This window comes from Malaclemys terrapin, chromosome 6, assembly GCF_027887155.1.
Source record: "Malaclemys terrapin pileata isolate rMalTer1 chromosome 6, rMalTer1.hap1, whole genome shotgun sequence".
NCBI lineage: Eukaryota > Metazoa > Chordata > Testudines > Emydidae > Malaclemys > Malaclemys terrapin.
Genome location: NC_071510.1, coordinates 73,322,190 through 73,348,748, shown reverse-complemented (window position 1 = coordinate 73,348,748; position 26,559 = coordinate 73,322,190). Strand labels below are relative to the sequence as shown.

Sequence of the window (26,559 nt, the reverse complement as noted above, 5' to 3'; positions counted from 1 at the left end):
AGTGGTGGGACCGCATAGTGCTGCAGGTCTGGGATGAATCCCAGTGGCTGCGAAACTTTCGCATGCGGAAGGGAACTTTCCTGGAACTTTGTGAGTTGCTGTCCCCTGCCCTGAAGCGCAATGACACCCGGATGCGAGCAGCCCTGACTGTCCAGAAGTGAGTGGCCATAGCCCTGTGGAAGCTTGCAACGCCAGACAGCTACCGGTCAGTCGCGAACCAGTTTGGGGTGGGCAAATCTACCGTGGGGGTTGTTGTGATGCAAGTAGCCAAGGCAATCGTTGATGTACTGCTGCCAAAGGTAGTCACCCTGGGAAACGTGGAGGCGATCATAGATGGCTTCGCAGCGATGGGATTCCCAAACTGCGGTGGGGCCATAGATGGAACTCACATCCCTATCCTGGCACCGGAACACCAGGCCAGCCAGTACATTAACAGAAAGGGCTACTTTTCCATGGTGCTGCAAGCACTGGTGGACCACAGGGGACGTTTTACCAACATCTACGTGGGATGGCCGGGCAAGGTTCATGACGCTCGTGTTTTCAGGAACTCTGGTCTGTTTAGACGGCTGCAGCAAGGTATTTACTTCCCGGACCACAAAATAACTCTTGGGGATGTGGAGATGCCTATAGTCATCCTCGGGGACCCAGCCTACCCGCTAATGCCCTGGCTCATGAAGCCCTATACTGGCGCCCTGGACACTGAAAAAGAACTCTTCAACTACCGGCTGAGCAAGTGCAGAATGGTGGTGGAGTGTGCTTTTGGCCGTCTCAAGGGGAGATGGAGAAGCTTACTGACTCGCTGTGATCTCAGCGAAACCAATATCCCCATTGTTATTGCAGCTTGCTGTGTGCTCCACAATCTCTGTGAGAGCAAGGGGGAGACCTTTATGGCGGGGTGGGAGGTTGAGGAAAATAGCCTGGCTGCTGATTACTCACAGCCAGACAGCCGGGCGATTAGAAGAGACCAGCGGGAAGCGCTGTGCATCCGGGAGGCTTTGAAAGCAAAGTTCCTGAGTGAGCAGGGTAACCTGTGACTTTAAAGTTTGTGTATTGAGAAGCTAAACCTGCCCCCATTTCTTTGCCCAGTTAATGTTGACTATCCTATCCAGTTACATACCCCCTTCACCCCACTTCCAACACACGTTTCAAAATAAAAATAGTTCTACTTTGTTAAAGCACACCGTTTTCTTTAATACTGTATTCGCGGGAATTTTTTAAAACTGGGACGCAGACTGTGGTGCGGAGCGGGTGTACTGTAGTGGCGCGAATGCAGCTTCTAAACTCAAGGATTGACAGGCTCCGCTGCGGTGGGATGGTTGTTTCAACGGAGCCTGTCACCCCTCCTGATAGGGACTGTGTGTATGGGGGGGTCTATGTGACTTTGTGGCAGGGGGAGGACGGTTACAGATCCCCTGCTGTGTGGCTCTGTGATCCTGCCTAAGGACCGCCGCTTAAGATCTGTAACTGCCCTCCCCTGCCACAAAGTCACAGAGCAACCCACCCCCCACCACATAACATGAAAACAACCTCCCAGACTAACCAGGGTAACTAGTCACTGCATCACTGCACTATGTATGTGCCCTGCTGCTGTGCCTGCCCCCGACTATATACCCTGCCAAAGGTGACTGTCCTGTCGAATTACCAACCCCCTATCCCCCCCTCCTGCAAAAGAACATGATGGAAACAGTAGTTAACAGAAACGTATTTTTTATTATCAACCAAACATGGAACTGGGAAAGTGAAACTTGGACGGGGGCTTGTGTCAGGCGGGAAGGAAAGAACTTGTCAAATTTTGGGGAATGAGAGCCTTCTGCTGCTCGAGCTCTCTGCAGGGGTGGAGTGAGAGTTAGCAGGGACTCTGCCGCCTCTCCTTCTGTGCACTTTGGGTGAGGGGAGTATGGGACTTGGTGGCGGGGGAGGGCGGTTAGAGATGGACTGCAGCGGGGCTCTGTCCTCCTGCCTCCGTTCCTGCAGAACATCCACAAGGCGCCGGAGCGTGTCCGTTTGCTCCCTCATTAGTCCAAGCAGGGTTTGAGTCGCCTGCTGGTCTTCCTGACGCCACCTCTCCTCCCGATCCATGTTGGCTTGGTGCATTCGGGTCAAGTTCTCCCGCCACTGGGTCTGCTGTGCTGCCTGGGCTCTGGAGCAGGCTATAAGCTCCGAGAACATGTCCTCCCGTGTCCTCTTCTTCTTATGCCTAATCCGCGCTAGCCTCTGGGAGTGTGATGACAGGCTAGGTTGTGAGACAGTCGCAGATGGGGCTGTGGGAATGGGAAAAAGGGAGTGAATTCCTCAGAAAGATAAATGTAGTTGTGAACAAAGAACATAGTCTTTCTCTGTTAACAAGACCATGCACAGCACCTCTCACATGCGCACTCAGCACAAGGTCGAATTCTCGGCCTTCGCATTCAGTGCCTGGGGTCTTCTACAGCACATTTGAGAAGCCTCTCAGGAGAACGGAATTTCTGTTGCAGGCAGACATGGTAAGCCGTAGACTTGTGGCAGCTTAAAACTTTAATATTAGCAATGGCCTCATTTCACATTGAAATCAATGTCGGTCCCTGCTGCCAGCAATTCGGCAAGCAGGAAGTCTGCTCCTGTCCCACACCCTCGCGGCTGTCCCCGGGAACGATCCCTTTCGGCTGCCCCTCTCCCGCCTCCACCGCGTGGCTGCAAACCAGCGGTTACAGTTCTGTAAAGGAACGGCAAAGCAGTCCCAACACTAACATTCCCCTACCTCATTCAAAGCAGGTCATCATGAGCGACATCACCCTCATGAGGATCTCTGACAGCGAGAAAGAGAGAATGCTCCGGGAAAGCCTGCAAAGACCAGGGCCATATGCCGCCATGCTGTGCAGAGCAATGATTCCAGAGTACTTGATAGTCTCGTGGCGTGGCAACGTGTCCTACTACGGAGGACCCAATAAGGCCGCTCTCCCCAAGAACCTAATGCAGCGGATTTCCAATTACCTCCAGGAGAGCTTCCTCGAGATGTCACAGGAGGATTTCTGCTCCATCCCCGGACATATAGACCGCATTTTACTGTAGCTGCTGTAGCAGTGACTAACCAGTAGAGCGGCTTGGGCAGGACAATCATGCAAAACCGGACATTGCTAGATTTTTTTTCAATAGTTGCACTGCCCATGACTGAACCGTTAAGCTAATCAAACTAATCATGAGAAACCCATTTTTTAAATTGTTAATATTCCTGTTCTGTTACAAATAAATGTTTAGATTTTTACAACACTTACTGGCTGATCCTTCCCCAGATTCTGTGTCCGGGGTAACGGCTGGGGAGGGTTGGTAGGGGATCTCTGTAAGGGTGATGAAGAGATCCTGGCTGTCGGGGAAATCAGCGTTGTGAGCGCTGTCGACTGCCTCGTCCTCCTCATCTCCTTCCTCATCTTCCCCGTCCGCTAACATGTCCGAGGATCCAGCCGTGGACACTATCCCATCCTCAGAGTCCACGGTCACTGGTGGGGTAGTGGTGGCGGCCGCACCGAGGATGGAATGCAGTGCCTCGTAGAAACGGGATGTCTGGGGATGGGATCCGGAGCGTCCGTTTGCCTCTTTGGTCTTCTGGTAGCCTTGTCTCAGCTCCTTGATTTTCACGCGGCACTGCGTTACATCCCGGCTGTATCCTCTCTCTGCCATGTCTTTAGAGATCTTCTCGTAGATCTTTGCATTCCGTCTTTTGGATCGCAGCTCGGAAAGCACGGACTCATCGCCCCACACAGCGATGAGATCCAAGACTTCCCGATCAGTCCATGCTGGGGCCCTCTTTCTATTCTGAGATTGCACGGCCATCACTGCTGGAGAGCTCTGCATCGTTGCCAGTGCTGCTGAGCTCGCCACGATGTCCAGACAGGAAATGAGATTCAAACTGGCCAGACAGGAAAAGGAATTCAAATTCAAATTTTCCCGGGGCTTTTCCTGTGTGGCAGTTCAGAGCATCCGAGCTCGTACTGCTGTCCAGAGCGTCAACAGAGTGGTGCACTGGGATAGCTCCCGGAGCTATTAGCGTCGATTTCCATCCACACCTAGCGTAATTCGACATGGCCATGTCGAATTTAGCGCTACTCCCCTCGTCAGGGAGGAGTACAGAAGTCGAATTAAAGAGACCTCTATGTCGAACTAAATACCTTCGCGGTGTGGACGGGTGCAGGGTTAATTCGATGTAACGGCGCTAACTTCGACATAAACGCCTAGTGTAGACCAGGCCTAAGGCTATGTCTACACTACTGTGGGATCGGTGCTGCTGCGATTGATGCACTGGGGTCAATTTAGCGGGTCTAGTGAAGACCCGCTAAATCAAAGCGTGACGCTGGTACCCCACCGGAACAAGAGGAGTAAGGTAAGTTGATGGGAGAGTGTCTCCCAGAGACACCGCAGTAAGTCAGCTAAGCTATGTCGACTCCAGCTACGGGAATAATGTAGCTGGAGTAGCATAACTTAGGTCGACTTACCATAATAGTGTAGACATAGCCTTGGAGGACGCATAGTCTGTAGTAGCTTGTTATCTGACCAGCAGTAAATTTTAGGCCTTTCATGTGGTTGGTAAGTATTTCTGTAGGAGTGTGCAATGGTGGCAGCTTCCAACAGGGGGAGAAAATTAGGAGGGAGGAAAACGGATCTCTGAGGTTCTGCAACTGTCCAGCCCAGCCCAGCGATTCAGCACCAAGTGCAATACTCAAATGTAGATACTTTGCATGCTGTATGTTGTCAGATTGCCCCTACACTGGTTGTGTATATGAATATTTGATTTATTTCTAGGTTTTTCTATGGTGCTTATCACCACAATAACTGAGCACTTCACGAATATGGATGAATTTATTCTCATAACATACATATGGGATAGGGAAGTATAGTTAATATCCCCATTTTACATGTGAGGAACCGAGGCACAAAGAAATTAAGTGATTTGCTCAAGGTCACTTATGGCAGAGCTGGGAGAAGAACCCTCAGTTTTTCTAAATCCCACTCCAAGGGCTTTATTCACAAGACCATCTTTCCTCCCTGTAAGGTTACACAGGAAGCAGAGCTGGAGTTCTCTGAGGTGGTAGGCCTGTATCTTACTACTAGACCATGGTGTCTCTCTGATATCCTTCTAAAATAAGGAAGAAAAGCTAAGCAAAATAAGTTCTGTCTCTGTCATACACTAGTCTAGGTTTTGTTAGCAAACATTTCTTGCCTGTAACACTTATTTACCCAGCGTACAGTTCCTTGTCCAATGAAAAGGAACTCTTGTTACTCCACTGCTAGCTGTGCTCACAAAAGAGGAATCTGAAGTTGATTTGCTCCTGGCTTCCCACTTTTTTTCTCCCTTTCTCCTATGGAGGTCTGTCTGGAGTCAATGGGAGTGATTCCACTGAGTTTGGGAAGGAACACATGGACCATTGAACCAGTCGACAACAAGGGGCTAGAAAAGTTAATTCTCAGTAATAACACAGGTTTTATGTTAAATCTTAGATCTTGTTGCTATCCCTGATTTCCAGTCAGGAGCCATGGAAAACTGGGGTCTCATCACATATAGAGAGACTTCACTGCTCTATGATCCCAAGACCTCCTCAGCATTCGACAAACTGTGGGTCACAAAGGTGATAGGCCATGAGTTAGCACATCAGGTAACTTTTTTCTGTATTTAACGTAGACATCTTTCTTTGCAAGCCTGAAAAAAAAAAGTCACTTATATAGAGATGGCAGTTAAAAGCTAAGGCTGAAGTACAGAGAATCTAAAGAGCTTTAGCAGAGTTAATGTTATGCATGGAGCCAAGAGAACAAATGGCTTAGAAAGGAGAAGGATTGTAAATAATAATAATAGTAATGAGTGGTATTTATTTAGGCACCTTTCTGCAGTAGCATTTAGAGTGCTAGATGGAACTATTTAGGACAAATTGTGCTCTCTGTTACACCAGTGTCAAGCAGCAGTAACTCCACTGACTTCAGAGGATTCATTCCAATTGACATTTGTAAATGCAAGCAGAATTTGGTCCATTAACTTTAGAAAAAAGAATCCCATCAATTCTTGCTACCTTGTCAACTTACAAATATTTAAATTCAAAAACACTCCCTGGCCTCTTCTATTGTGGCAGCTGCATGTATTAGTGAATGTTGACTTTTCTTATTGTGAAGGCTTACAAAAATAGTAAAAAAGGAGAATAACTATGAATGTAATTGTGAGCCAAATAGCATTGAAAATGAAGCCTTCAATTAATTCACAGAACAGATGCAGCAAGCAAGCAATGGGAGTGTAAGCTTCTCCCACACTCTCTAACAAGTTTCGAGGGTCCACTCCCCGGAGTAAGAAGATATTTCATCCCCCATCTCAATTCGGTCTTTTGCTTCCTTTGATTTAAAGTGTGACAGAATACAGAATAGCTTTTTTTTTTTAATTGCATATAGATTCAGAAATAAAAATCCAGCTTTCTTAGCTTTCCATTATATTTTATGAAATTCTCGTTTTGTCCTTTTTGTCCTCCCTTTGTTCAATTTTCTTTGACATATAAATCAAATTTGATCTTAATAAAGCACACAGACGTGCCTGAACTTAAGATAAAAGCTCCCTCATTAAATATAGTAATTGCCAAGTTTCATTTTCCTTTTGTTTACTTGAGATTTTGTCTTTTAGTGGTTTGGTAATCTGGTTACTATGGAATGGTGGAATGACATTTGGCTAAATGAAGGTTTTGCCAGATTCATGGAATTGGTTTCTGTTAATGCTACGTACTCAGAGCTGCAGATTGTAAGTAATACAGCTATCTTGCTAAATCCTTTTTCTCTGTTGGGTGCTAATGAAAAATCATTTACAGGTCACTACCAGGAAAATACAACAAAATTTGTTGTCTGAAAAGGGGTTAGCAAAGAGAGTATCTGAAGCTTAGAATAACAGTATATCTTCAGAATTGATTCCTGGTCTGTAAGCACATTTTTGCAGTAAAATTTATTCTCATTTTCCTTTTAAGTCCTATTTCTTCCATCTCTCTTTCCTAAATCTAAGCAATTTTGTTGTTATAAAAAGAATTCCAGTAAAAGATAAGAGGCTATCTGGTACGTTGCATTCTGGCACTTGCACCAATATAGTTATGGTTGAGAAGGCATTTTTTTTATAGAGCCTTATTTTCTGGCACTTAAACACTTTTTTGAAAAAATTATCCTTTAGGCAAAAACTTCTCATTTTTGTTCTCCACTCAAAAGTGCATTTATCTTGAAATTCTGAACTGAATTTGCCTGGCTATTTTTGGATTCTTTCTACATGATTTCCAGTCACCAGCCTTTATTCAACTGTGGATTATGCTGGCACACACTGCTCGTTTGCTGTTCCAGCTAGAATAGCATTTAGCCGAATATTCCAAATGTATGCATATATATAAGTATGTAGCATAAAGAATCTATTGTAAACTATATTCATAAAGTGGTTTAGCATATAACAACCTTTTGCTCCCCTTAGAAATGAGTATAGGCCCAATTTTAAAAATTCTGATGTGAATTATGAACACTCAAAAACTGGATTCAGCCCTTCATGAAGATTTACCTTTAACTACAGCAGAGCCGATGTTCCACTATAATAGGGGCCAGTTTTGGATCTGAACTTGGATTATGATGATCCTTATCTTCCCTGAATTGGGAAGTTTGGGTCTGGGAATTTGTGTCAGGTCTATTTTTGTTAGGAATTAAAATTTTGGAGATTGTTTGCAAGAGTTTTGGGGTTTTTTTTTTGCAAAGTTTGCAAATTTTTAGGTCTTTCAGATGTGATACAAATATATCAGTATACTTGGAATCTTTTCTGTACAGGAGTTGAACTTGATCATTATGCCAGGGAAGAGGTTTTTGCATGAGCATTTCTGTCTTTGTTCTGTGTATTATTTCTGTCCACGTAGTGTGTATCTATTTGAATCCATATCATGTCTTGAAGGTGATAACTGTCTGTATATCCCACAGGAGGATTACTTTCTGAATGTATGTTTTGGTGCAATTGCAAGGGATTCATTAAATTCATCTCATCCAATCTCCAACCCAGCAGAAACTCCTACTCAAATAAAGGAAATGTTTGATACTGTGTCCTATGACAAGGTACTGTATATCAATTCATAAATGCAAAAAGATCTTTTGCAGTCACAACACTTGAAATTCTGAGCAACCTGAAAGCCAGTTGTTTGGAGGGAAAACTCTGTGAATCTTGCAGTATGATGACAGATTTGACATTAGCTCTCTGCATCTGTTTAACCTCCCATGAATGGATTAATTATTATGGTTACACTTTGCTAACCCCTTGGCTCCAGCCACCCAGGCTTCCCCACTGCTAGATGATAACTATGGTGAAATCCTGGCCCATGTGTGGTCTCAATACATGGGCTGTGCACATGAAAGTTCCACAAGAGCTCTGTGTGTGTGTTAAAATTCTTCCCTTTATGCCATTCCATGACCCCATTGCATCTCATGTGATGTGTTAGCCTTCCAATCCGGCGGCGTTTCTTCCCCCATCTGTAGAAGTGTTGGCCAGTGCATCAGTGTAGTCACATCCTGCCCCGACCCAACACACAGCTTTGCATTGCCATGGACGGAACCTCACTTCATGTTGCATACAGGATATGGACAGGCTGTTGCATAGGCTTCTTGATCCTGCCCCCAACCCACATATAGCAAAACCACACCAGTTCCTCAGCCTACTGAAATACTCCCCTGTGGGCGGTATTTGCCTCACCAAAGAGTTAAGTGTAACATGCAATTTATCCTTCCAGTTGTACTAGTTAAGGCACATTCTGATTTTAGTTTAAGAGAAATCATGAATACAGAAGGCAAACACGAACCAGAATGGGGTGATTTTGACACTAGATTACTTTCTTACAATGATTGGTATAAGTGTGGATTCATATTGTGCCGTTTCCTGTCCTCCTTAGAGCCCCTGAGATGATGCATCAGCATTGAAATATCTGGTGTATTTTATTTGATATATAATGTTTTACTAGTTTGACCTTCCAGTATTTATATGTTAATTGGCTGGCAGTGCCATCCCATCTCAACAGCTTAAATTAGAATGCACACAATAAGAGTAGTAAAATGGCCAATCCAATCATATAATCTATGGTTCTATAGTCATGCTAACGCATATGGTTAATCCTTATAAAGTATCCTTGAAGGAAAATAGGCTGCCAGTGCAGCTATTAGGATGCACCTCATCCATTTTATTTATTTATTATTCTGCAACAGCAGCCAAAGCTGAAGCCTATCCTGGCTTCTCAGTTGCACCAGTTTAACTAAAACCAGTTATTGAACAAAATAGAGTTTATATCAATGCAAAAGATGGTGTGGATTTTGGTTTGAGTGGCTTCTTTCAGTTTCACTTAAACTGATTTTCAATAGATTTAAGATCATTGGAAGTAAGTGGCTCCTTTACTAAAATAGGTGTGTCCACAGAGGAGTTAGCACTTTTAAAACTATATTGGTTTAAATTCACATTAAGTTGTAATGGTGTAGCTGTCCCATGTAGATAAGGCCCAAGTCCTTTTTTCAGATGAAGTCAAGAAGGCTTTACAGTCAACATAGTGGTCCTGCTCTTAGCTAACTTCAAGCTGCCTTTGCTTCGAAGAGCAGAAGAACTGGCAGCTCCAGTGCAGAGCTTCTGTTGGGGATTCCAAGAGAATAAGGCCAATACCCAATATAATTTTGGGTATTTATCAACTGTTTGGGATTAAAGTTGAATACATCCAGAGACCAAAGCAGGGGACACCAAATTCTATCAGCTTTAAATACATATGACAGTAGTAATAAACATTCAACATTACTTGATTTGTGGTGTACTTCTGTGATCTTTATATTAACAATATTAAATGACAGCATCATTGATTGTTATTACCCAAAACAACAGAAGAAATTAATTTATGCACTTACTTCATGTGAAACAGAATTGGCATTTACTCTAGATACTAAATTCTTTCACCATGTCAGATCAGTATCTGATCCCCACTGGAAGCTGATAGAGTACTAATGTGAATTTGTGTTGAACTCTTGACTTAAGTTTATTAATCATCCTCTTTAATAGCTGTTTAAATTAGTTAATTGCCCAAACGTGCATGCATGCACAGTCTTTAGTACTAACATTAATTAATTACATTTCATAAAGAGTTCTGAGGTCTTTCAAATGAAAAGCATAATGAAGTGCCAAGTTTTATTAGTTATATCATTGTAGAACAACCTTAAAGATAAACCAGAGTCAATATGGCTGTGTACAGATGCAGGAGGAAGAACTTGTGTGCCCATTATTGTAATATAACTGTTCTTTTGTCTAAAATCTGGAGTCAATGAATATGTCTGCAAATAACAAGAATCCATTTGCTCGTACTGAAATGTTGTCATTAATGACCTCTAGCTTTTTGCAGTTTTCTGTCTGTAGAATCCACTGTTGGATACAAAATTACAGAACTTGGTTATTATCCATAGGGAAAATTCCACTTTCTTTGGGATATGTGGGATATCCTTTCACATTATATGACAGCACTGAAATCCGACACTGGCAAAAGTTATAATATGATAATATTACAAATACATTTCAAAATATTTATGCTATGCTAAAGAATACCAATGACCTGACCTCTAGAGTCCAACAGGTCTCCATGGTAGCTGTGACAGTTCAGAATGGTTCAGCGAGCCAGCCAGTGTGTCTTTGGGCATCATGTCTTGAATACCCATTTTCACCTGGCTAATGAAAACATTCAGTACATGTTGCTGAAGCAATTGTTTTATTCATACTGCATTTGCAATACACTTTAAGCTCTCAGTTTAACCATCACTGGCTAAACAACACGTGAGCATAAGAATGTAATGTAAAACTATTTGTTTGAATACTTGCTACTTTTTTGTTTTAGGGAGCTTGTATTTTGAAGATGCTCCAAGATTTCCTATCTGAGGCGGTGTTCCAGAGAGGAATAATTCACTACTTGAAGAAGTACAGCTATAGGAATGCAAAGAATAATGACTTGTGGAACAGCATGGCCAATGCAAGTTCTGTCCTTTGTTGAAATATATTGTATTATATCCATGTATACACTAGTTGCAAATAGGGAATTTAGATTTTATATGCAATTAATAGAGGAATATATTAGTGATTATACTGCATACTATTTTTTTTTCAGTTGCCTTCACCAAAACTACATTAAAATAACCAGGATTATCCTATCTGAGCTAAAAAACCCCCAGCACATTCAAAATAAATGGCCCAGTACATGAACTCCATGCAGGCTCAGGAGTTCCTCCACGTGACGCTCATTGCAAGAATGGGACCTATGCCTACAACTCTCTCAGTATCTTTCACCACCCTAGCCCCAATCCAGCAAAGCTCATGCTTAGCTTTAAGCCCACAAAAAGTCTCGCTGATTTCACAATGCTTAAAGTTACGCATATACTTATAGATCATGTGGATCTGGGGTCAAAATTTCCTTTACGAGTGGGTGCTGACATGAGTAGTATGAAACTGTAATACAGCAACACAGGCACGCATGGAAATGGAAAAGTGATAATCTCAATTATCACAGGCTCACAGGAATTGCTCATGCTGGGTAACATACAAAGCATTGAATTACGGACCAAATTTTCACCTGTCTCATGCAAATACATATGTAAAATTTGCTCACAAACCCTACAATTGCATGTACCAATCAGAATGGCAGATGCCTGCTGTGATGGGGAAGAGTGTCTCACACCAGCAGAGACGGGGTTACGGAGAGACTTTGGGCCCAGCTAGCCCCACCCCGCTATACCTGCAGCCAGTGCCACACCTGGAGAAGGAATAAAAGGAGAGAGCCTGGTGCAGTCCGGGACTGACTGGCCAGAAAGGCAGCTTCACTTGTGACTGCTCTGGCTAGCAGGCCTGTCTCTGTAATGCCACTGGGGAGGAACAGCAAGACCCCAAGGAGTCATCATGCTCAGAGCAGAAACAGTTTGGGAACCAAGCCTGAAGGAAAGGGCCGAATGCCTCTCCCACAACTGGAACACTGGGGGATGGCCCAGTAGTCAGTTATGTTTGCTTTTGTGTTGTAGAACATTTTGGGGTGGGGCTGCCTCTGTGGACTCTGGAGATAGAGACTTCATCCTCCCCGCCAGGAGACACGCAGCTGCATCAGGGCACCCAGAACATCCACAAGGGGTCACTACTGCAGTCACACCATTACACCTACTTAAACAATTTTCATGCATATAGGGGGTTTGTATGAAAATTAGTGCACCTGCAAAACTTGCAGTCTATTGTTTTGAGATCTGTTGAAAATGTGTCCCTATCATATAAGTACATTCTTCTGCCATCTGGGGCCTGATTCACTGCATTACTCCAAAAAAGTTTTTCAGTGGTGTGTAACTCAACAATCTATTTAATTGTACATGGTAATTTTAAATGGGTTTATACTGGTTTAAAACTGCAAAAATACAGTGGTGAATCAAACATCTTCATATTTAATTTCTTCCCTTTTTTCTCAGAGCTATATTCATAAGTACTGTTACCTTACTTTCTATTTCTCTCTCGTGCTCTCTTATTTACAGTTTTACTTTATTGCTGAACAGAATAATTTGAAAAAAAATTGATAATAATAATTTGAAAAAATTAAACTCCCTATTAATGCAATACTGATTTGTTTAGCTGCCATAATTCAATGGGAAGGAGCATACTATGAACCAAAGTCTGCACAGTATACATTTATGCTCGTAAACACCAGTTCATAGCAGTAAACAGCGGCAAACAATCTTTCAGACAGGACAAAATGTAACAGACAAATGGACCTTTCACAATGATGGGCCTAATTCTCTCCACCGTTTTAGCCCAAGGTGTATCATTAATCCATTAATTCGCAACCGAACATCATCACAATGAATTTGTTCACTGGCAACCCTCCAAATTAAGCAGATATGCCATTTATTTGGGTGCTGACTAGAGGGATTCTACTGTGTATTTAACATTGGAAAAATTTAATGTATATGTTGTCTGTCACTGTTAAATTTATCTATGCAGAAACATATCTATTGAATATGCTCAAATGAGAGATTAAGAAGCACTGGTGAGGGTCTGTCATTAGTAGCCCTTTGTTTTGTGAGTGGCGTTTGTAACTTCAGATTTACTAAATTATTTGATTGGTCTCTTTTTGCTGTACTGTTGGGTTTTTTAAAAAAAACAAACATTTCTAAAAATATGTCGAGTGTGCAGGATTCACCTTTCTTTTATGTTTTACAGACTTGCTCTGAAAGTCACTTCTCTTCTGGCAACTTTTGCTATACAGCTTCCAGGCCCCTTAGCAGCATAGTAAGTAAATTATTAGAAGATAAAACACTAGACTGACAAGGTGATGATATGACACGATGTCCTGCTGCTGACTCTAGGGCTTAGAAAACAAATCTTGCATCTCAGTTCTTCAGACTGGCAACTGCTGAGCTTGCCCTTGACTTGATGCACTCAGGCTCTGGAGAAAGTAGTTCTAGATATGCTGCATTTAGTAAATGCACTCCCTGGACTTAAACTATAGAGCAGTGGAGCATCTCACTTGCTTTCCTCACTAGAGATAAGTTTGAAGTGAGGAAGAGTGAATTCAAAAACCAAACCAAGCCAAAATTTAGGAGAAAAGAATAGCTTTGAACTAAAGAAATCCCACCGTATGTCACATGCTGGACACATGTTATTGGTCAATAAATTGAATCACAGACTTTTTCTGAATGACGTTATTGCATGATGCATTTTTATTCTGGAATAGCACAGATTGGCCACAAATCATCCAAGAATCTGGTCCAGATTTTGGTTAGTGGCCTTGCTCAGCACCTTTGAAAATTAGACCATTTGCGACTTGCTGCTAGGTATATTGTGACTTGCCCAGAGTCACACAGGAAGTGTATGGCACATCCAGGAGCAGGACACAGTTCTGCTGTCTCCCAGTTCTGTGCCTTATGCATGCAATTATTCTTTGTGACACATACAGGAGATTTACCAAAAACAAAACAAAACACTGTCTTTTGGGGGCAGAGAAGATGGACTGGGAAACCTATGCTTCTTAAGGATCTCTTTACAATTTGTACGTGTATGTAAATACCCGTACTGGCATTCTTACTGTAACAGCTTCCCAGTGTAAAAGCTTTACCGTAGTTGCCATTATTTGTTAAATGAATGTCTTGTACATAATCATCACTCTCACAGGGAGGACCATTGTGATTTCTTGAATGGCATTTAAACTTGCTGCTCATAAGGTCCTGGTTAGCTCCCAGAACCAAAACTCAAACCAGAGTCTATCAGATTGCAAGCATTGGCTGTCTGGCCTGAAAACCCAAATGTGTACAGATTTATTTTTGGGGGATACTTTTAAGTGCATCACTAAAAATAGTTTGTCTGTGGTCATTTCAGTTCAGTCATACGGGGAAACTTATGGAGATCGAAGAGATGATGAACACTTGGACACTTCAGAAAGGGATCCCACTGGTTCTTGTTAAATTTGAAGGAAACACCTTAAGATTGCGACAGGAGCGCTTCCTTAAGGGTGTTTTTGAAGAAGACCCTGAATGGGCTAACCTGCAGTCAAGGTATCCACACTTACCTTAATTTCGTAATTCTAATGTGGTGTTTGTTCTGTTGCTGCAATTTCCAGTATAGGAAAAGGTGCCTGATATTCTGGCAGCTTGATATTACATTATTACCATCTAATATACTTAGGTCAGGCTAGGCTGGAGGTAAGTTTATCAATAGATGACATGAAGTATGTGAACGAGGCATAGTACAAGTGTTCCTGCTGACTTGGCAAGGATGGACAGCGGATGTCCACTTTCCTGGCTACTGGCGTGGAGCAAATCAGCAGCTGACTGTCAGGGTAGGACTACATAAGAGGCTACATGTAACAGGAGTTTATATAATGGGAGACTCTGTTGAGGACTTAACCACAGGAACAGGATGAAGCTGAAAAGTGAAATGTGTTCTTGGTTGGTACCGTAGTGGAGGTAGGATGAGGCTACCCTTCTAAAAGAGAGGATCACACGGTTAATATCCAGTGGGAGAGAGAACTGAAATGCTAGTATTTTAAAATATGCAGATTTCCCTTATATGCATGTAGAATGCCATTTCAAACCTGGATAGAGAAGTGATCCTTCATTGAGAGGGGTATCTCTGTTAGTGGACTTCTGGTGTGGACTTCTGCATAGTTATACCAAGGTTAACATTTCTAGCACTCAGTCTCATTCTCTATTGCTTGCCAGTTTATGATTAGTCAGACACAGGTAAAGCAAATCAGTCGTCTTCTGTGAAAGCAAGTGTTCCTTTATTGTATTTTTTCTTTTATCTCCCAGGTATTTTTGGCATATCCCACTCACATACATCACCAGCAGCTCCAACACTGTTCACAGACACATATTAAAAACTAAAACAGGTAATGAAGTCTGATCATTGGTTTTGTAATCAGTAAATTGATTGCCTTAACTGTATAACAGGTTGACCTTTACTAATCAATTTAAAGAAATATATTTCCTAAATAAAATTAATTTTAAGGATATGTGTTAGGGGTTGGCCCTCTGTAGAGCCCTGTTTGTTCCCTTCTTTATATTACTTCCCCTTCCTGCTTTTCCATGCCCTTGCCTCTAGCTGAGGGAGACAAGATGCAGCTCCTGACAGAGAGAATTTCTGGTCCTCTCGTAGAAACTGTAGTGGGCAGACCTGTATGTTACTCTAAAGATTAATATATACAGTTGAAGGGGTGGTGGGGTTCTGGAGTTTCTGCTAACATTGTCAATAAAACATACAGATGACTTTAAGAACTGAATTTAATTCCAAGAGTTTCTTCTAAATAACACACACAAATATTAACTTCTATTATCATGGCCAAAATTGGGAAATGATTCCAGGTAGAGACAAATAAAAAAAGATTGAGAGAGCATTTAGTGCTTGGGAAAGGTCCTGTACTGGCAGTGGAAACTCTTCCACACTGCCTCTGGCCTGCTACTGTGCAAGGTACCCTGACTTGGAGGGATTATGTTACCTTAGTTTGTTCCCAAATCTATTCAGTCACTGGTCTCTTTGCTGAGAAATGGAGAGAGAACACCAGCCAATTTCACATAAGCCGTCAAATAGCTACAAAACGACAACAACTGTTGATCTAGCAGGATTTGATCCAGCAAAGTAGAAGAGAGGAAAAAGGACCTATCTCCCATTACCAATCCCATAAATCCCACTGGGTTCTCAACCTGTTGAAATATTCTCAATCTAAACTATTTGTCTACATGGTGTGCTAGTCCGCATTGAAGGGGTATACATTTTAATGCGCACTAGAGAGGTGCACTAAAAGTTCCCTAATGTTTGAAAATGGACTACACTAATGTGCACTAGGGAACTGTTAGTGCAAGCCAACAGGTCCCCTCAGGCCAGCTGATGCACAACAAGCCAGTGTATACAAGAGTTTACACCCCTCTGGTGTGGACTAATGCACTGTGTAGATAAGCCCCCAAAATAAAAACTCTCTGGTATGAGGACTTCAGGTTAGCAAATAACTTTCTAATTCCATTTTCAGGTGTCTTCTCGGTAAATCTCACAGTTCCCCAGGTGAAGACACTGACAGGTGTAATATTTGCCTATGCTTTCATTTTAATTTTTCATATGCAGGGGAAAAAAATTTCCATGTGACTCTCTCCCATTCAGACACACTAGAACTGGAGGGAGAGGTCGCCTGGGTGAAATTCAATGTGGACATGAATGGCTATTACATTGTGCACTATGAAGGAAATGGCTGGGACAACATCATTAAACTGTTGGATCAGAACCACACCCTTTTCAGCCACAAGGACCGAGTGAACTTGATCCACAATGCATTTCAACTGGTCAGGTAACAAACCTTTCCTATTTTAATCTGATGAAAAAAATACCAATTTTTAACAGGGAAGAAGCAAAGATCTGTGTGCCAAAACAAAAGAATAAACTGCACCTGCTACAGTGCATGCATTTACTGCTGTATCGTGTGCAAATTGGATGAATGCATATTCAGACATTTACACAGGTGTCTAATTAACAGTTTGCACCACTATGAACACGCCCTTGGCAGTATTTTCAGGCCCAGTCACAGGGTCATTTTTTTGTTAGCATGAGGGCAACCTCCTGTTGAAAACTGGACCATGAGAGCGAGAGCCAGAGACATTCAAACTTAATTTTTAGTATCTCTCTGTGTGATGTGGATCCAGAAGCCAAAGACACAGAACTCATTTCCTGAACATAGCGCTGACTCTCCTACAGGCTGAAAGGAGGATTGCCTTGAGCAGCAAAATATTTAGTTAATAGTGAGAGAGACTGTGCAAGGGCAGAGGAGTAAACATTTCCCAGCTTCCCTAGGTCAAGCATAACCCTGAAGCTGATGCTCCTTGAACAAAACAGACCTCCTCATAGGTTTGTAGAGTCCATATACAGAGAGGTCGAGGAAAAACTATTTGGCTTTCACTTCATCACCTTTCTCTTAATTTCACTGAAGGCAATTACCAGCATGTGGGGATGGTTTGGGCTCATTGCTCTTTCCCATAAAGACAGGCCACCTCTTTCTTTTTAATTTTCTTAGAAGACTTTGCTTGGGAAAGATCAAATGGTGCATCCCTCCTGGAAACTATATTTTGGACCGCAGGTTTCTGTCTTTGAAAACTAATTTAAGAGAAAGGTTAGCCGTCAATTTCATGCACTATTTTAATTGCACATGCTTGCTTGAATCATTTCCAAGGAGGACGGCCAATAAGGAGGTTTGAGAGAGCTGGATAAGGCACCCCTCATTTCCCCAAGTTTGGACACAGCTCACAGAACTCACGGATTGTTGTGGTGTTGAGCCACTGGGGCAGCAGGGCTAGAGTGATGACTAAATAGTGTGTCTCCAGTCAGCTTGTGAGGTGGCACTTGTTACATCCACGGAGGAGGGTCACTTCCGCTTCAAGTTAGCAGAGACCATGAGTCTTTTACTTGTGAGTTGGAATGCTGCCTTGTACAAAGAGACCTACATAATCGAGAAATTTGGATGAGCACATATGCAGAACTCAGATAGTTTCTAATTGTTTTCTTATGTGTGTCCCCCCCCCATCTATCTCGCTGTAGCCACCTGCTGTCTCTTGTCTAATACCAGATTCTAAGCTTTTCTGGGGGCAGGGACCATCTTTTTGTTCTGTGTTTGTGTAGCGCCTAACACAATGGGGTTCTGGTCCATGACTGGGGCTCCGAGTTGCTACAGTGTTACAAAAAATAAGTAATAATCCTAGGCAAAGGGAAACTACCAATATCATCTTTATATTATGCTGTTTTGCCCCAATGAGATTTCATCCAGGCCTCCTCTGTCCGTTTTGTACTGAGCGAGATGCTAACTCCTACCCAAGAGATTCATGTCCCCGGCTTTCTTTTAGTAGTGGCCGCTGTTGTGTCTGCCTCTTCCCCCACAGTGTGTAGGGCAGAGTGGCCACCTTTTCAAAAAATGCCTTCTAAGTCCTGATCCTGTAATGAGAATGGTGCAGGAGCAGGGGTCCACCCCTGCAGAGCTCATTGCAGGATCAGAGCTTAAGTTTGCGCTCTCAAACACTTGCCTTTTAGTGAGCTCCAGTGGGAGTTCCACACAGAAACTGGAGAGTTACCTCTGCAACTGTCTGCTTTGTGTGCCCAACTCTTGGCTTTTGCACCTCAAATAGTGGGTGAAGATGGAGAGGCTCCTTTGGCAAGTCACTCCTACAGTAGCATCTAACTAATGGCACAACAGATGTTGTGATTGGAGGGATGATCTAGTGGATAAGGCTCTGGACAGGGATGTAGGAGAGCCAGGTTCAATTCCTGGCCCTGCCACAGATTTCCTGTGTGCCTTTGGGCAGGTCACTTACTCTACCCTGTTCCTCATCTGCATAATGGGGATTGGCACAGTGTTTTATGAGGATAAAATCTGTTCATGACCAGGAGGTGCTCAGATACTAGGGTGATGAGGCCCATATATGTACCTAGATACAAGATAATGGTCACATGAAATACTGTACATGCTCTTGCTGCTTCTTGCTCCAATAACTTCTTTCAAAAGTGCAGGACTCTATCGCCTTTTAGACAAGAAAAGAAAATATAATTAATAAAACATCTAAAGTAAAGATACTATCTAATATGTGTAGAACTAAGAACACTGTTCTAAAATATGCATTAATTCTTGAAACACATAGCTAGAGATAGGATATGCATCACCTGAAGTCATAGTAGAGAAGTGATCCTTTTTGTTCTGCCATTTAAATGGGCAAAGCAGAGTTTGCAGAACTTCATGAACATGACATCTTTTCTTGGCAAAGTGCAGAATTATACTTGGAGCAGAGTCACAAGAGCTCACATAATAATCCCTTTGTCAGGCTTAATTATTTGGAAAGTTCTTTCTAAGGCCGTACCAACTAACTCAGTCTGCTTTGGTGCATTGTGGAAGAATGCCTGACACACTTGGTCACAGAGTTTTTTTAGCCATTAGTTCTGATATTTTGAAGAAGAAGAAGCCATGAACATTAGTGAATCTAACAGTCAGTGAGTACTCCACTCACTACAGCTACAGTCTTCAGAAGTCATGCTCAAACCCTACTATAGTGTCTACTCCAAAATGCTGCTTTGGCTGAGTTCTTTGTAATTGTTCACTCTCTCTTGTTCTTTGGGCACCTCCTGGCGGGTAGTTTAAAGACGATCAGAGAAGACTGTTCGCCCTCTAGAATTCTAGGTAGAGTAATGGGGCCACAGCATGTGAAGAGAGAATGCAAGACTTTGACAGGGGAAAGTGGCGACCCATGATGATGGATGGGTTGTTGTTCTTGACTCCATAGAGAATCCCCAGGATAACATTGGTTTTTGTGTGGAGAATTTTAAGGAATTGTGGATAACGTATAAAAGGGTATCTGCTTCACATATGTAGGGCTCACCAATGATCTGACCTCCTGTTGTGGTTTATCTGAACCAAATAACTGAAGATGACATTTCACACTCTCTTTTGAGTAGCCCACATGGATTCTACATCAAAAGACAGGATGTATGGCACAAAGCAAACGACAGAGCACTGAAAACTAGGTCAGGCAGTCGTGCCTGCTATCCATGAGACCAGTTAATAAAAATGGCTATTTCTGTATTGTCTTTTACTCAAAGCACTTCAATCAGTCATCCATTAATCCTCAGAACACCCTGTGAGACAGGCAAGTTTTATTGTTATGTTTGTAGAGCTCCAAAAATGAGAGAAAAACGACTCTGGTCCCAAAAGTCTTACAGTAATTATCCTCATGATGAATATACAAAACTCACACACAAACTTGGATTAAGTGATTTGCCTAAGGTAACATAGTACTTCATTAATGTCCATTGAAGTCAAAGACTTCCATTGACTTAAGTGGGCAGTGGATCAGGTCCTTAGTCAGCAGCAGGACTGGGAATATGGCCCAGCACACCTGGTTTACAATCCTTAGTTCTTTTGACAGGGCAAAGTGAGACAGAGACAAAGTGCTGAGAAGTACAAAACTATCAAACGTGCACATTTTGAGCTTGCGTATATTTTTTTTCTTCAGTGCAGGAAGGTTATCGCTGGACACAGCCCTTGATCTGACACGATATCTACGACATGAATCCAGTAACGTAGTACTTCTGCAAGGCTTGGGCTACCTGGAAATGTTCTACCACATGATGGAGAGAAGAAATATTTCTGATGTCACAGAAAACCTTAAGGTCCATTTTTAATTTGAAAAAAAAAAATTGTAATTAAATGTTATTTGTAAGGAATTGGGACACATGGAACGAATGCTCAGTTAGTATTTAGAAAGTGTCCTCCTTCTCCTCTTGAAAGAAAAAGAGAAGGAAAAAATCCTCAAATTCCTGAAGGATTCTATTTATAAACTAGCCAAGCTCTAAAACACCACATTCCACTCTCTTGTTGTTTGCACATTATCAACTCATGCACTAATGGCCCATGGCTGTGGTTTCTGCTGCTCCATTGCGAGTTGGCCTTACTCATGTTGTTGGAGTTACCCCATGAGTTTGCTGCTGCAGAGTGAGTAGCGTGGCATCAGGGCTTGCATTCCAGTGGCACTGGGGCCACCTGGCTAATAAGCACAGGAAAGCTCTCCTTGCTTTCCTCTCCCTTCTTTAGCCCCCGCCAATGTTAAGTCAATATAGACTGTAAGATCCTTGGGGCCAATACATAAATAATCTCTGACCTTTGTGTGGGAGGGAGACACAGTGTTCCTATTCACTCTGCATAAAGGCCCATTTAAAAACCTGATCGTTGCCACCTATGTTGTGTTAAGTTAAGCAGAACTGCACTTATCAGATGTTTTTGAATGTGATCACAGCTAGCTTAGCTGCGGATGCCCTGTGGACATGCTTTGTTACAAAACAGTGTTTTGGAGTAGATACCATAGCAGATTTGAGTTTGACTTCTGAATACTAGAGCTGTAATGAGTGGAGTACAGCTGGGTAACTGTTGAAAAGCAGATTTATATACTTTTACACAGCACTACATAGATTGTGGCACTAGGGCCTAACTGTGATCTGTTCTCTCTGCAGAGGTACATCCTGCAGCATTTTAAGCTGGTGATTGACAGGCAAACGTGGAGCGATGAGGGCTCAGTCTCTGACAGAATGCTTCGTTCTGATCTCCTCGGGCTTGCGTGTGACCTACAATATCCTCCCTGTATCCAGAAGGCAGACAAGCTTTTCAGCAAGTGGATGGGATCTGGTGGGACGTTAAAGTAAATGGCTTACCTGCTTTCTAACATTCCTTTTCATTTAGGCATCCTGTACTGGGGTTTAGTTTGCTTTTCTAGCAAAGGTTTTACAGGAAAGTTGGAATAGGAAACTTTTTTGTAATCTAGAATGGGAAAAAACATACCGAATAATCTTTTCCTCTAGTACAGGGGTCTCAAACACGCGGCACATGGGCTGCATGAGGCCCGCAGAGTTATTTCCTGCAGCCCGCCATAGGCGCCGACTCCACCAGCAGCCAAGCTCACCTCAACCCCGAGCGCGCCGTGTCCCCACTCCTCTGCCTACCTCCCAGCGCTTCCCGCCATCAAATAGCTGTTTGGCGGCGCTTAGGACTTTCCAGGAGGGAGGGGGGAAGGAGTGGGGACGCGGCGCGCTTAGGGGAGGAGGTGGAGAAGAGACGGGGCCGAGGCGGGGATTTGGGGAAGGGGTTGGAATGGGGGCGGAAGAGGCGGGCCTCATGGAAGGGGTAGAGTGGGAGCGGGAGCAGGGCAGGGGCTTTTGTATAAAAAGGTTTCAGTGATGTGGCCCTCGGGCCAATGTACTAGTCTTCAGGTGGCCCTCACGGTGATTTGAATTTGAGATCCCTGCTCTAGTATGTGTGTGTGAGACTTACAATATAGTATCAACAAATAAGTTAGTTAATATGAATTACTTTTCAGCTGCTTGCTCCTTTCTACTGACTTAGCTCGCTGTGCTTTCTCTCCTGCTTTTTCAGTGCAGTCTGGGCCTCTGGATTATTTGTTTGTCCTGACTTGAAAGAGCCATGTATCCATAGCTAAAAGAAAATCAAAGTTTAGGGCTCGGCTGTGACTCTTCGGGTCAGTCCTGCACTGGTGGAAGGACAGAGGTGCACCACATTAGTAACTCTAGGAGGCACTGTGTCTGAGGCGCTCCAGGGAAGGGATCCACTGCAGCACCCTTTATGAGAGTGCACTGTACGAAGTTTAGCCCTCCTAGTTCCTTTGGACACAGCAGAGGGTGTGTTGGGCCATGACCCCAACCCCTTCTTACCCACTTTGGAGAACAAAGTTCTGGCAGTGGCACTAGTCTCCTGCATTCAGAAGTTTGAATGAGTGCAAGGTCTACCATTGTTCCCAACTCCTGCGTGGATGTGCAAGTGAGAGGCTCATCATGAATTCTTCCTATCCCCTCTTGCACCTGGGGCTGAATACAATCTTTTTCTTACCATGCTTGACTTTACTGCAGTAGGTGGGACAAAAAAATTCCACAGGCATGGTACCATGGTGAATATAACTACTAAATCTAACTAGCCAGGTACTGTACAGCCCCCAACACCACCGTAGGTGAGCACCATACACTATAAGAAGTTGTAAATGTAGATTTTTTGATTCATAAGGATATCCACTGTCACTTGCTTCATTGCTGGATATTAAAAATGGATAAGCCATAGGGGACACATTTGACTGGAGTAACCTAAAGAGGTGATACAAAATATACACATCTACCACCAACAGTTTTGTGTTCCTATCTTAATCCAGTTAAAGGTATCATTTAGTGCTTGTCTTTCTTTCCTTTCCTACTCAGCTAAACACAGAAATAATACACTTTTTACAGTTGTGGTTTATTCTGCTGATGAATATGCTAGAAATACCATAAATACATGCCTTACAAAATTGTCATGACATTTACCAGCCCAGGCAGAAAATTACTTCCACACCCCTAGTCTGCACAACGATGACTGGTGATCATGAAAACACTATTAATATTTTATTTGCCCATCCAAAGAAGTAACTTTCCTTGGGTTGGTGGGCAAATAGATTTTTGCAAGATTATTGGGAGGGTGGGTGGATAAATTGATAGCTTGTTTAACATTTAGTTACATTATGTGCTTTGGAATAGTCTGTTTTGCCCCAGCTGCTCCATGTGTACTGTAATGATATCTCACAACATCAGAGTTGGGTGAACAAGCAGTAATGGGATTTATTTTCTCCTTGGTCTCTTGAACCTCAATTAGTTATCAGACTGGTTCACTTTCCAGTCTCCCCTGTGCTTTATTTTGTAATTATGCGCAAATATTTCCTCTCTTTACTTCTGGTGCTTGTGCAAGATATACAGTACCAGGAAACAAAATGCTTTCATTGACCTTTTCCACACCCTGACTCTACAACTCATTGCCTTTTAATAGTACAAGTGCACTGTAGCATTTCCAGTTCCTGCTGAATGATGCAAGTCTCCTAATCTGTTTATAGGTCAGTTCACTGCTCTGCCATCCATCCAAAGGACTGCAGTACTGTTCTTCCCTAGAGTGTGGTCTAGTGTGCTAAGCACAGGCCTGGGAGCCCAAAAGTTCTATCCCATGTACTAATTACAGCCACTCAAAGTCACACCGTCAGTGAATGTCACAGTTGGCTCACCATAATCTTCCCAAGAAGGAGAGACTAGGGACAGGGTAGCTGGTGATATCATCTGTGCTGACCAGTGACTTCTTGAGTATTGAGTAGACTTCCAGACAAGGGGATTTCTAATTCACCAGGTCACTTGTCTTATCCTACTTGAACTCATATCAATGTCCAAAATCACTAGAATCCTTCCAGGCTAGCTATTTCCTGGTAATACATAGATTCACAGAAAAGGTGAAAAGTGCATTTCTGCTTTCTGGAGTGTTATTCTAGGTGGAAACAGGTCTTGACTAAAGATGTGTGAAATATTCACAATATAATATAAAATGCTCCAAATTCTAAACATTTCCTAACTTTTTTATAAATTCTAAACTGGCCCGCTTTCGTGAAAAATCTTTTCAATCTTTCAGAAAAAAACTAGCCAAAATTGTTTTAAGATGGTAACGTTAACATTTCTGATTTTGCACGTTTTTGTAACCAAATTATTTTCTTGTGAAATTTCAGGGACATGAAAATGGGCAGGAAAAAAAATTGCAGAAAATGCTGCACAGCCCTAAAATTGACCATTACCATGTCCTTCAGTGTAACTTTATGGGAGAGCATTAGGAAAAATAAATTGTAAACAAACTTGGCATATGACTCTTGGCATATAACTCTTGGAATATTGTACATCTGTGTAGACAGAAAGTAGAAAGAGCTACACAGGGCTAAAAAAGTCATTTGATCCTCCTTCTCTTTCCCTTTCTTTGTTTGATGCCACAGCCTTCCAGCGGATGTTCTGAAGACAGTCTACTCAGTTGGAGCACAGACAACAGCAGGGTGGAATTATCTACTGAAGCAGTATAGTCTCTCGATGTCAGGTGCAGAAAAGAACAAAATCCTCTATGCTTTGACAACCAGCAGGGACTGTGAAAAACTGACAAAGTAAGAATTGTCTTTGCTCAATTATTAAATACGAAACAATACCAAGTTCCTTCACCAATGCACTATGGAATCGTGAGAATCTCAACAGCAGTGGGAAACACATTGAAAATTTGGAACTGTATTTTTTTTTATTTACTTCATCACTTTCCTAAATAATTATTGATGAGATGCTACTCTAAGGATCTTGGCCTGAGGTTGATGATACATGAAAGGCCATTAGAAAGAAGCTGTTGAGATACTATGTATACAGTACATGCAACAAAGAAATTCAAATCCTTTGAAGTGTAGTTGTGTTCTGAAAAGTGACCATGTAAGAATTGTTCTCAGTTAAGAGATGTGTTTCCTGTTTGTATTCAGTCAGGTCTGAGTACATAGTGACTAAAACAAGTGTTTGTTAGCATTCCAGAGCCAATACTGCTCCAGCAGAGCGAGCTGGATTCTATTCTGGCTTGTATATCATCAACAAAATTACAGAATGCAGAATGTTTAGTGTGGATGAATAGCCAAAAAGACTCCACCAGGATTTTCAGATACCACGCTGGGTTTGCAGGGCTGGCAATTCAAATAAATCATTTTACTTTGTTAATTGAGAAGATTTGAGCTGGAAGTTACTGAGCAACGAACAGTCCTCTTACAAAATAGAAGAACCTCATTTCATGAGATGATTCTGGGCCCTACTATGTTAGGTTTTATGCAGAAGCCCCTATTGAAATCAATTACCTACAAGTCAGTGATACAGTTATTCCTATAATGTGAAAAAGTTGTAGTAGCACCACTTAGTTAACTTGAAAATTAATATTTAAAGCACTGAACTGTCATCCTGCACATTATTTTCCATACTCCAATTTTATATTTAGTCCCCATGTTTGAATATCAAAAGGAAATGTGCATTAAGTAGTGGTCTAGTAGTACCTCCTAGAAGCTGAGTAGAAACAAGCTGAAGCTACTGATCTGTTTTAATTTTTACAGGTTAATTGAGCTGGGCATGGAAGGTGAGGTTATCAAGACTCAGGATCTAGCAGCTCTTCTTCATGCTATTGCCAGAAATCCAGAGGGACAGGGGCTTGCTTGGAATTTTGTCAGAAAAAACTGGAACAAACTTCTTAAAAAGTTGGTATTTGCGTATCCACTTTAGCCACCATTGGTGGCAAATCCTGACAAGTAAGAGTGTAAAGAGGGATAATTTATTCCACTAGAGAAGACACTTACCTTATTTTTTATATATGGTACATTTATGGAAGTGGGCCCCAAAAGCACTAGCTCCTACCACTTGATCTAAAGAAGTAACCCTGAAGGTCCCGGGGACAATTTAATGAGCACAGGAGTGTTTGTCTTTCTTCATTAGAGAGGAAGCACGTACCCTGCACTTCAAGATGGGGTACAGGATCCATGCTTGCACCGTGCTGCTAGAACTAGTCTATTTTTATTGTCCCTCTTGGAGAAATGGAGAGAAGTTCAAACAATATAAATACTGAAAAGCAAATTAGACAATAGAAAATGCTTTCAGTTTGATAGTCTACAGTGGCTATAAATCCATATGGCTAAGAATATATGTTT

General features: G+C 42.4%; 1 protein-coding gene across 1 annotated transcript in view; it reads left to right on the top strand.

The window, feature by feature from the left end:
* Positions 1-26,559, top strand: part of LOC128839233 (endoplasmic reticulum aminopeptidase 2-like) — a 40,128-nt gene that overhangs the window by 9,614 nt on the left and 3,955 nt on the right. The window contains exons 6-17 of the mRNA XM_054032040.1: positions 5,470-5,624; positions 6,629-6,742; positions 7,939-8,070; positions 10,863-10,994; positions 13,214-13,282; positions 14,369-14,544; positions 15,301-15,380; positions 16,643-16,826; positions 20,524-20,680; positions 21,518-21,702; positions 24,841-25,002; positions 25,972-26,112. Of these exons, the coding sequence (XP_053888015.1) occupies positions 5,470-5,624; positions 6,629-6,742; positions 7,939-8,070; positions 10,863-10,994; positions 13,214-13,282; positions 14,369-14,544; positions 15,301-15,380; positions 16,643-16,826; positions 20,524-20,680; positions 21,518-21,702; positions 24,841-25,002; positions 25,972-26,112 (1,687 nt within the window). The remainder of the gene's footprint in view (positions 1-5,469; positions 5,625-6,628; positions 6,743-7,938; positions 8,071-10,862; positions 10,995-13,213; positions 13,283-14,368; positions 14,545-15,300; positions 15,381-16,642; positions 16,827-20,523; positions 20,681-21,517; positions 21,703-24,840; positions 25,003-25,971; positions 26,113-26,559) is intronic.